This window comes from Cryptomeria japonica, chromosome 6 (assembly GCF_030272615.1).
Source record: "Cryptomeria japonica chromosome 6, Sugi_1.0, whole genome shotgun sequence".
NCBI lineage: Eukaryota > Viridiplantae > Streptophyta > Pinopsida > Cupressales > Cupressaceae > Cryptomeria > Cryptomeria japonica.
Window position 1 is genome coordinate 287034024 of NC_081410.1, and position 12332 is coordinate 287046355.

At 36.4% G+C, this 12332-nt stretch overlaps 1 protein-coding gene across 4 annotated transcripts in view; it reads right to left on the reverse strand.

Annotated features, from left to right (window-relative positions):
* LOC131031948 (uncharacterized) overlaps window positions 1-12332 on the reverse strand; it is a 297244-nt gene that overhangs the window by 161849 nt on the left and 123063 nt on the right. For all 4 annotated transcript variants that reach the window (XR_009103347.2, XM_057962824.2, XM_057962817.2 and 1 more), the window contains exons 15-16: window positions 8853-8936; window positions 8679-8720 (exon numbers count right to left, since the gene is read on the reverse strand). Coding sequence is in view for 3 of the 4 variants with exons in the window: in XM_057962824.2 (XP_057818807.2) it covers window positions 8679-8720; window positions 8853-8936 (126 nt within the window). In the remaining variant the exon portion in view is untranslated. The remainder of the gene's footprint in view (window positions 1-8678; window positions 8721-8852; window positions 8937-12332) is intronic.

A 12332-nucleotide genomic window follows, 5' to 3' on the forward strand; every position in this document is an offset into this window, starting at 1 on the left:
CAACTCTCCATCAAGCACTGATGAATTTACCCAATTTAGGGGTCTAATTGAGAACCAGTTTGGTCCCAAAGAAGAGATATGCTTGGAAAGTGTGCTATTACCTTGGTGGTGTAGAATTCATAATGCTCCTCATTCTGAGTTCACCTGTTCATTATACTTAGAGGCAGTCAACCAGGTCAGATATCAGTATGGACTATCAGAATTACTAGAGGAATGCATCATAGATAAAGTGTGGAGTGCATACCTCGTTGCATACGAGTACAGAAGGATGTAAAACCACTATAGCGCCACACTCTCTGAGTATGAAAAGGAGTTGTCAAGCGCTAGCTAGGACGAACCTACCACTCAAACTACAGCAGGGAATGACTTTGTATGCCTTGTACCTGAGGGGGAAAGTGCTGAAGAGGACGATTAAGTGAGCCTCGTGGATCAGCCAGACGTCGAAGAACAGTTTGTAGAAGCCCCACAAATGGAGGATGCATTCCATGAACCCGTTGGGGACATTTTTAGAGGTGAAGCTATTGGAAGGTCCTTGCTATTTAAGAACATGCTGACAAAAATGCATAAGGTTGCATGGTTTATGCAACCTGAAAATATATCAATAAATGAAGCACCCCACTATCCTAAGTTTGAGTTCAGGAATGATTTCCAACCTGTGCAGCCCGCTGCTGAATTCGATGCTGATTTGGACACACCGAACACGAGCGGGATCATACACCACCAGTTGTGACCTCCTGAATTTGTTGAAGCTCTTCCCCTATACAACACACTATACGACTCAAAAACACACCAAGTTGTTTCTTTCCTTTTTGTTGTTAGTTTTGAATGTTATCAGTTTGATGATGAATGCTTTGGGAAAACAACCTGTATATGGATCAACCTGTATATTGCTCGATGTCCTAGTTGAACCCGAGAGTAGCCTACTGAAAAATTTTCTTTCAGAATACAAAGACAAATTGGCCAAACTAAAGACTATACCCTTCACCCCGGTGTTGTTGCATGCACTGAGAAGTCATCCTGGCAAAGGGATTCATGCAAATAGTCCACATTTTGTACAATCGATCTTTCCTTGTAAATAGTTGGTTTAGTTTTCTTTTTTGTTTCTAACTTAGATTTCCAGTTTTCCGATTTAGGTAGGTTTGCTTTGTTTGCTCTAGTGTAGGTTTGCTTTCGAAGGGGTTATCTCCCTGTCATTTTTGTAGGGGTATGTATGTTTTCCTTAGCTTTGGTGTATGAAGTCAGGGTATTTTCCAGTCTATTTCTTGGTTGTCAACTTTGGTAGAGCACTTAATTGACAGTTGCCCCCATAGTCAGATCATTTGGTTCAAAGTTTATTAATTTTAAAACTTTAGTTGCCTCTTGTGTCTTGTCACCAACATTGCGATCATCGCACATCTAACACTTAAAATTGCTTAACCCTGTTGTTTTGTCAAAGGGAAGTCATTGCAAGTGAAAAATTTGAAGCTCTGCTTCAACGACAAGTGTAATGCTCAATTCCACGTAGGCTTCATTGCATACAAGCCAAAAAACAATGTGAAAAATAAGAAGAAAAAGAGAAAATCAGAAGGTAAGAAATTGAACAAGAAAGAAATATCAAAAATGCTTGGCTTTGGGAGTGCAGACATCGCTACCAATATTCAAAAGAAAATTTACGGGAAATTGAGCAATCTTTGTGAGCTTACGGGCGATTAACCTTGCAGGGGCTATAAATTCTTGCTGGCAGCGAGCCAATATCCAAGTTGCTTTTCAAGTTACAGTCACCCTACGTAGCTTGACATGACTGAACAATGATGTTTCAACTTTCTTTAAAGCTGGAATGAACTTCACTGCACACACTTGATTCCAAAGATCGATCACTTGACTTAGTTTGCAACCTCATTTTTACCTTGAATTTGTCTTTTGTCATTTGGTCTGGTCTGTGGGGTCTTAACCACAGATTCTGAGTTCGATCCAGATGGTTTTCCTTGAAATGTTCAAGAACATTTCCCAGCCAAGTCGCCATTTGTTGTGCTCTTCTAACATACTCGTCTCTGATAGGGATCCCTATTGCCTCCAAATTGATCTGGGTATCCAAATTGCAAAATTAAATTGTTTTGCCTTCCAATCACCTTCAAACATGCCGAAAGTAATACCGAGTTTGTGTTTCAAGGCAAAGAAATGAAAAATCAAATTTTTATATGAGGCATAAAACAAAGCCTAAAGTCACATCCAAAGCCAAGAATAACCCCAAAGTTGCACTTAGAGCAAACAAGGGACAATTCGTTTTTTTTTGTTTGGTGTTGTTTGCTCAGGCCTCTTAACATCGCCGAAGATAGTCCCAATACAAACACCGAATATGACGTCAGGACATATTGCAATCCAAATGCAAGTCAAAGATCAATCCTTCCTTTTCAACATGAAGTCATATGTCATCACACTTGTCAAAGCCTTGAAAAACACCGAAATGGTGTTCTCATTAAACGTTTTAAATGGAAAAATAATGAAGTTCGGGCGTTTTTAAAAGAAAAAGTGAAAATGTTTTATTTTCCCTTGTCAAAGCCGATAAAATACCGAAAGTGAGTTTTGAAGCCTTAGCCTTTATAAGACCACAAAGCAAACTTCATGCCAGTTATTTTCACCGATGTTAGCACCGAGAAAAATACCGAACTAAGTGTCATCACTTTTTAAGAAAAGATCAAAACATAAAGCGAAGCGAAGTTCGGTCTTCTTTTATTGCAAAGGGGTGAATCATTTTGCCGATAATAACCCTGAACTTGGGGTTGAAAGTTTAAATCAACTCGTTAAAAAGCCGAAAAATCCCAAAACTTCATGCTAAAGTTAGAAAAGGTTGTATTTTTTAAAGAAACCAAGGATCGATAGTATTTCATGCTTGTTTGACTTGGCCTTAGTATTCCTCAATAAAAATACTAAAAGGAATAAGCACTTAACATTTTAAATGGTGTTACAAAGCGCGGTTGTTTTGAGGACTCAATATACAATTGTTTCGCCTTTGCTTTCACTCTTAGTATTGCCAAAGTAAATCCCAGAAATCCTTCTAGCATCTGAACCACATTAAATGATCATGTGTGCTTCCTTCTTGTCTTGCCCAACTATTATACCAAAGTTGCATGTCATTCACAAACTATGATTAAGAAGAGAATCGTATTCTCAACGCAAGGCGTGAAAGGTGAAGGGAAAATCGTTTTTTCTAGCAAGCCAAAAGAAGTGCTTCGTTGAAGTAGAGAAGGAAGAGCGAAGCCATCCAAAACGAAGAACGGAAACAACGTTTAAATTGGTCTTTATGGCCACCTCCAAAGGCCGAAGTTTGGGCCAATCAACCCTTCCAATCAGTCCAATTTTTGAATGGAGCAGTGAATTAGTTTCTTTAGCATGGGGAGGGCAATAACTAAATAGGGTGTTGGAGATCTGATGATGATGCACTAAGGCATGGTTCTATGGATACTAGAACTACCAACAAGCTTGGCTACAATAGAGGTGAACAAGACCACACTTGGAAGCCACTCTAACGCTAACGGTGCCTTTGTAATGCTCCTTCTAAAAGGGGATGCTCATGCCCAAAAAAGGGCAACTTCTGAACGATATACGCTTTGTCTCTGTAATAGGAGAACTCCATCTGGAAGGGGGTTGTGGATCTTGGTTTCTTGATACCCTCCATGCACCTAGGTAAGAGCCTAGCCTCCTCATTGAACATTAGTATTCAACGATGACTTTTGCAATCCTTAAAGTTCAAATGATAAGTCTTCACTACTAATGTATTCATCCCAAACCAATGCAGCTCATCACTTCCTCAAAGCCCCAAGACCTTCTCTAACATAGCAATGTTCACAACCTTTGGTGAACAAATGAAATATGAGACAATGATTAATCCCTGACCTATGTGATCATGCAGGATGGAGGATACGATGAAAGAGACTATTTGGAGAGATGCTTGGGATTGAGCGCTACCATCCAAAACACCGACTAAGCCAAAGGATCCCCAGGACAAAGCTAGAGAAGGAATTCCACAACTAACATCTTGACGATGCCCGCGAATGGAGCCCATGAACAAAGTGACATTTTTGGACAGCCAAGGAACCTCACCACCACCATGGGAAACAAGTTGAAGACCAGGGCATGAAATTGAAGGCAAGTGCTTGCACAGAATGATACAGGAGTATGCAAAATCAGAAAATAGACAATTGGAAATAACAGAAGATGAATTGGTTTCTAAAGGTAATTGCTCCATTGTAATATGATTACTTGTGGGCCCTGATTAATGTAATTAACAAAGGGGACACAAGTTATTTATTTCCCAACTACTAGGATTCACCTTTTTGTGCCTCGAGCTTAGTGAAATCTTCTCTTCTAGTGATAATAATGAAAACAATTACAGGTAACTGAAAAGGTAGTTGAGGGTGGTTGAAATTATTAACCAGAAAGTTGTCAAAGCTTCTAGAAGGCAAATCAGAGCAATTGGATGGGTTAAATCCTAGGCATTGATCCGTAATGTAAAAACTATAAAAGCCCAGCGCCCCTCTCGATGTAAAGGGGTTAGATTTTTTAGAGGTTAGAAGGTTACAAATAGTTGTAATTAGGATAGACTAGGATTGTTGGAGAGAAATTGTTGTAATGACAGTTGAAGCAAGTGAATAAACATTTAAGCATAATGTTTTGCCATTTGTTTTCTTATGTTAACATGTTCTTTTCATCAAATTAGCTAATGTTTAGTGATTTTAATGGTGAACTCTGAGGGTATTTGATTTCATTTCATGTTCATACCATTGCAAGCATGTTGACTGTAGGTCTTCGTGCATGGTTAGTCCGAACACGTTATTGTTCTTAGTTCAACTATGAGTGTTTGTCGCAAGCTGAGCTGGAATTTGGTGTCTGAATGAATATCCATAGTCTGAAAAATCCTTTATTCCCTTGGAGCTACCACAATTCCTGTGGATTTGTGAGTATATCCCTCGCTAAGCAGGAACTAATTTATTTGAAGTCTCTCTACCCACAACACCAACTATTACCATCATTGTACTTAGGATCTCTAAAACCTAATACTTTTGCTTTTATTTCCCCAATTTGAGAATCAAAGCGTCGCCAGATGCAGGCCAGCTTCCCAAGTGCATAAGTCCCCTCGTGTTTACCAGCAATAAACATCAATCACTGAGTTATGTTGAGCAGTCAAGACCTAACAGTCGGAACCTTGAGGTTATACCCTTTGATCATTCTGAAGAGCACTAGGGATTTCCTTATCCAACAGAGAATAGGATACACTCGGCATTCTATTCTGTGTTGACTAAAAGAGCGTACTTTTCACATGTCAACAAGACCCTTGTAAAGGTGTACCTCCTTATTTGAATTTCTAAGTTCCCGGATTACCACCTCCCTAAACTTTTGAATCAGAGATTGTCCAGCCATTGGACAACAATCCACGCTAAACCACACTCACTAAGCTCCAACATGTTGTCTCATTACCCTCATAAGAGTATGATTCCCAAGATCAGACTCCCAAGCTAGCTAGGCAACCATTCATTTTGAGTTTTATCTACAATGCCTTCCTACTTGTCTTCAAAGCATGGAATTCTTAGAATATGTGCAATTCATCATTCATCTTTCCAAGCTCTCGTAGCAATACATCTGGAGGATCTTCAACATGGCAACAAAGTGTGTCAGTATTAGCTTGAAGTACCTTACCATATTTTACTTCAAGATACCCATAGACAATGTGCATGGTTGTCGAACCTTTTGAGTCTATTTCATCTTCATCGTGTTGACCATTTAGAGAAACTCCAATGAAAAGAACATTGCATGCAATTATTAGAGTCAATCCTACTACTACCTTCATTGCAAAAGTAAGACTGACATTGGAAACTCGACACCCATAACTTGAAAAATATTTGGATCATTCCAGTACATCATCATTGTAGTGGACCTCCAATCTCATCCATCGCAGCGACCATGGATCAGAACCCAACTCATTCACTTCCATGTGAGGCACTAAATGGCTCACAAAAACCCTTGCTAAACAATTCTCACTATAGCCTAGGAAAACAAATGGTCAAACTGTTGAGACATGGACCAGCTAGGACTCGAACCTAGGACCTTCCATACCCTGCTGGAGTGCTCTACCACTGAGCTCTTGGCCACTCTTGGACCAGTCCATCATCGGTCTGGGTGTGGCTTATTTCCAACACCAACACCCCCCCTTAAGCCACACCTCTCGTGCGCTTGGGGCTCCTAGCCTGGACCTGGCTCTGATACCATGTTGAGACATGGACCAGCTAGGACTCGAACCCAGGACCTTCCATACGCTGCTGAAGTGCTCTACCACTGAGCTACTGGCCCCTCTTGGACCAGTCCATCACCGGTCCGAGTGTGGCTTATTTCCAACACCAACACAAACCTTATGCCCTAGCCATTGTAAAGTAGAAACCAAGGACACGGATTTAACCTCGCATAAAATCTCCCCACAATTTTCAGCCACTAAAAAATCAATCTAAAATATTGGCATAAAAAAAAAACTTGACTAATGGACACCAAAATAACCAAAATTACACACCACTTTAACTTGAAAAGAGTCATAACCCAAGGTGCAGCACAATTTCTCTCAAGGTAACACAACAATGAAAAAAATGACCTCACATTTTTTGGTAAATCTGCAAGACCATTGCATAGACGCAATTTTTATAAATAAATCTACTTGGGAATCCTAGTCGTTAGAGAGAAAAAATGACATGATTTTTGACATGAAAACTACATGATTTTCATAAAAAACCCCTATGATTTTCCTTTAAAAATAGGCATGATTTTTTTATTAAAAAATGGTGTGATTCTCGTAGAAGAAAAGATCCAATTTCAAGCAAATAGTCTTGCTATTTTAGAAAAATCGTCCAAAACAGCTTTGTACAGAACTATACAATTCCTTACAGAAATCCTGGGACTTGTGAATTGAGAAATAAAAATGTAAAAATGCCTCACATAATTCCCTAGTCACAAATCTAGAGCAAAAATCCAAAAAATTAATCATAAAAAACACTAAAAATAGCGAACTAAAAAAAAATTCAAAAAAAACTTGTCAATAAGATGACTTTATTAACCTTATCTTCTAATAATTATTTAAAATTATTCGAACACTGCAAAATATGAATCAAGAAAACAAAAAAAATGATAAAAGACCTAACAAACAAGATAAAAATGACTTAAGGTATGGTAAATACACATTATTGTCATATGAAATTGTTCACATGATTTATATATTCACTTAGAAGCACCTTGATTTCACATGTACATTGAAAAAGGTTACCCAAATAAAAAGTGAGATCCTTTAATGCAGCATGGATAGACTTCTTATATGAGGATAAATCATTGTTTGAGTTGTTTCCAAGGACTCAAGGATTATACTATCAAATAGCTTTTTCATTACCTCATGGATCTATTCACATATTTTATAATTTAACTAAGGTGTTCTTGAAATAATTTAATGTCAACATGGGCCTAAGAGTTACTATTTTGAACTTATTTGAGTGTGCCCAAGCACCAAATAAATGCATTAATGATTATGTCATAAAATTCAAGTAAGTTGTGTTCTAGAATATAAATTGCTTAGCCCCCTGCATGATTTTGAATTGCAAAATAACTGTATTAAGGAAATACTTAAGCCAATTCTGGATAATGTGTATCTCAATAGCTTTGCATCTTCCATAGATCTATGTCCAAATGTCAAAACAATTGAATCCAATTTATTTGCAAGAAATGTCTTTAAATTTGGTTCATCAACTCTAAATGCTTATGCATATCCTTCCAAATATCAAAATTCAAACGACTTTTCAAAGGGAAATGATCAAGAGAAAAATGTTAATCAAATGGTTATTGCTTCTACTTTTTGATCATCTAATTTAATGCTCCTGCAGGTTTAGAAAGTTATAAGAATCTTTGGATGATGTACTACAAAGTTTATCAAGTGCTAAGTAATTACTCTTCTTTCTACCTGTCCATTGGGTCCAAATAACCCACTTCCTCGATGTTATAAGGAGCAAACCTGATAATGCGTAGGTCTAAAGCATATAATACTCTCAAAGATAACAATATGATCCATGTAGATGGTGTTAATGATAATAGAAATCCTTCAACTCTGCCTGCAAATAGAGTCTAGACATTTGGGCATTTATACTAATCCACTTCCCCATCATAACAAAAATATTAAGGCACATGATATCATCATTATAGATGATATAACTGAAGCTAATGTTATAACAAGTCATTGTTATGATGAATCTCAAGAGGCATCTTAGAAACTATGGCTACATCTTATCCTCTGACTCCATTGATTACATTTTCTAATGAGATTCCACGAAATGATAATTATGGTCCATAGTACATTGTAGGGAAGATAAAGAATACATTCATTAATGATACCGATCCCAAATCAATAAAACATATTTACATCAGAATTTTTTGGTAACTAATCATACGGAACCAACATTCAAGAGTATCATTGATAATGACAAAGTAGGATAGCATTTATCACGCATTTATCATTAACAGCTGATACTTAATAATCTAGGTTAACTTGAAGTAGATTTGCGTGCATTTACTTAATTTGCCTAGACTAATATTACAAAAGAGAATTTTCTCATACACTTGCAAACGACGTTTTAAAATAACAATTTAGAGTAGATAAGGAATAAAATAAATAGTACCGATATTTCCGACGAGCATATATGGAGCCACTGATTAATCATCTGCCAATACACATTCCAAAATTACAAAAGATTGAGAGTAATCCCTGACAAATATATTTAATGATAAAAGGATTTCACATCTTTGGGTGGTGCACAAAAATGAATCATGAAAAAGTTAATTTCAAACAATACATAAGCCCATTGTAGACGCAATGCAGAGGGTGTGACAACAAGTACTGGCCAGGAATCTTTGAGACATGAGGCAACAGCAATTGCCTGCAATATGAAAAACAGACAGATACTAAATAAGAAAAAGAAACAGAAGTCCCACAATGTAAAACAGTAGCAAGAAAAGAATAAATTAGAGATATTAGTATTCCTTTAGCTCAATATTGATCTTTACACCTAATATGCTAATCTACCTAGTGCAAGCACTATAGAGTGAATTTAACTATAACTCCTGCTTGTTTTTACAGTTCCCATAGTTTTCATTGATCGAAAGACATCAATGTGCAATGCATTCTTAACCAAATACAGAAACCACAAGGTGTAAGGACATTATGCAGGACATAAAATTGGCATCACTACCTTTAGATATTCTGACAATAATACTAGTCATGATAAGAACATTTCTGTGCATTGCATAAATTATAAAATAATTCTTTTGATAAATAATAATAGCATAAAATTATGAATGACTCAAAAAAAAATACAAATTTGAACGACCAATTCAAAGGAAAAAATGCCATATATTGCTGCTGTTTTATCTAGCTTTCAAAATAAGTTATTTTCCACTAATTATTCTACATTTACAACATCTCATCAGATGCAGAGAATTTAGCTTTCAATTTTGAAGTTTATGTTGCAATCTAAGAAAGTGTTATGCATCTAAATATCTTATTTTGTAAAAAATCAGTTCTACTAAGTTCATTTCATCTCTCAGTTATCAATCAGTAATGCTTATTTTTTTTTCGTATAGGACCAATGATATGGTGCTAGAACATAACGTGTTATATCTATTGGTCTGAACTTCTGAACAGAGGTATTAAACATAAATATATACACTTTATATTCAAAGCATCATTATTAAATACAAACGATCATAAAATCTTTTACTAGTTATTATATACACACATATGTATGTATTTATATATGCATATAAGTATATATACAATAATTTATGTATATGTGTGTGTTTGTACCAAAAATTCTTGTCCCTCTTGCAAACAAAATATTCTTGACATAGTAATGAAAATTATGTTCACTTTCAGTAATTTCATTTTTCTCCTAGAAAAGCATCGATATGACATTAATAGAAGAACAATGCCCATAATGTAAGAAATCATGAAAACATGTCAAAAGCTATTAGGTTGTGTTCTTACCAGTGGTAATGGAGGTAGTATTTTCTTTGGTAACATAAGTAGCTATTCTTAGTTTTATATGTGACATCTTATTATTATTGTAGATGTTTTCTTGCTATTTCTTAAAGACTCATATATATGTGGCTTTTCTAAGTTTTAAAACAGCCAACTTGAGGTAGTTTTATAAAAAAAATGTGATTTTATCTTCATTTAACTCTCTCAATCACTAAAAGACAGCCTCTTGGCTCTTGAAACCTTTCCAATTCATTGGCTTTTCTTGTATGATCCCCGTGAACAACTTAGAGCTTCCATTGCTTTTTGGCAATCAACATATGACCTCTTTCTTCATGACCTTCCTATAACTCATTACTACCATCATGATTACTCTTAAAGAGATTCCATTATTTACTTTTGCATTCTATCGACAATACCTGCAACCTTGCATTGTTTCATTACCCTCTCACATCCCTAGTGATTCACTTCCTTGAACCCTCGGTAGACAAAGCACAAGACACAACTGAAGAGAACTCTAGCAATTTTGAATCCTTGAACCCTCGGCAGACAAAAGCAAAAGACACAACTGAAGAGAACTCTATCAATTTTGAATCCTAAAGCATTTACATCATTTCACATTCTATTACACGAGGAATACACACTCTAAAACATTCAATCTACATAATTGAGATTGAAATATGCCACCTACGAGACTAACTAAGGCAATCTCCTAGCCAAAAGAAACCATTTTTTCTTTCCATTAAATACCTCATCTAGATAGTTCACTTTAATGAGGGATGAAATGGGATGGAGTCTCAACATCAAATTTGCAAGCAATCGAACATGCACTTGAAAAAAATAAAATCAGATTACTTACAATTGCTTGCAGGTAGAAACCGTGCCTTCATGTTTGCAAAGCAAGCTAGAAAGAGCATTTGCAAGGAACAAGGTGCAAGAAGCTACTTCAAGGGCTATAAAGATTGTACAAATCAATGATGGACTTAATGATGTCTGCAGTAATGAAATATCCAATGGCAGTAGTGGTTCCATTATCACTGGGGGTATGCATGATGATAACACAATGGTAGAGCAGGATGAGTGTGATTCAGCTGGGCTTAGTAGGTAGATTGTGCATGATGATCAATCTTTTCGCTCCATGGTCAGATTCCTAACTTACACAATGAGGTCTAGAGTCTTAGTATTGATTCAAGACTTCCATCAAAGCCTATCAGTGCATTTCACTATGATTACACCATGAGACATACATATTTTTTTTCATTCAGCCCACCTACCGATGATTTTACGTTCCGAATGACACATAAGAGTGGTGTGGATGACTGGTATGAGGTGCTTCCCTCTGCAAAGGAAGGAACCAAATCCTATAGGCCTTCTCGTTTGCTTCTCAGGGATGGTCTCTAATGTTGGGTGAAAATTTTGTACACCTGGAAAATGTACAAAATTATGGTTTCAGCTACAGTGTGCAAGTATAAAACTCTCCTAATTTAGGGAAGGCTCCCCCTATCTAAAAACTAAACTAATCTAATATGGGTGATACAACAGTCTTTCTTCTTCTTTCAAGAAAAAACATATTCGTTTCTCTTTACAGAAAAGTAACAGCAATTGTAAATGAATAATCAACAACACTTTATAAAGTAAAATGAGAGAGGAAATAAAGTTTCCTGAAAGCACAAAGACTTCCATTACTTCCTCCAAGACGAGAAAACGATATCAAACGCAAAGTTTTGAGCATCTGAAATCCTATCTACCTTTTTATGACAATAAGAACAAGTGCAAGGTACAGCAGCACAAAGTCTGAAGTATATTGCCACTTTTAGCACAAAACAACAAGAATTAGTGTGAACTCAAAGTCTCGCAGTTGTTTCTTAACACAAATCAATTTCTACTCTAATTTCTTTCAAGAACAAGTGTAGACACAAAGTCCTACAACCTTCCTTGATAAGAACTCTACTTTAATCTATATTAACCTCCAATATTTGCAGCACAAAGTCTGCAAAACAAATTTGATTAAGCTCTCAAGAATCAGATGCAAGAAGTGCAATAATGAACACAACACTTAAGGGATTCAGCACAAAGTCTAAATCCTTGAATGATTCTCTTCTATTCCTTTCAACTTCAACTTACACAAAAAAACCACAAAGTCTTTCTTGCTGTAAATTTTGGCAGAGTTTACTTGCTTGCTTTCTAAAAAATATATCGATTAAAATAGACCCCCTCAAGTATTTATAGGAGAGGGGCCTTGAGAAAAAGGTGGGAGGATCCCAACTAACTTGAGAAATTCTCGCAACCACCATGACTT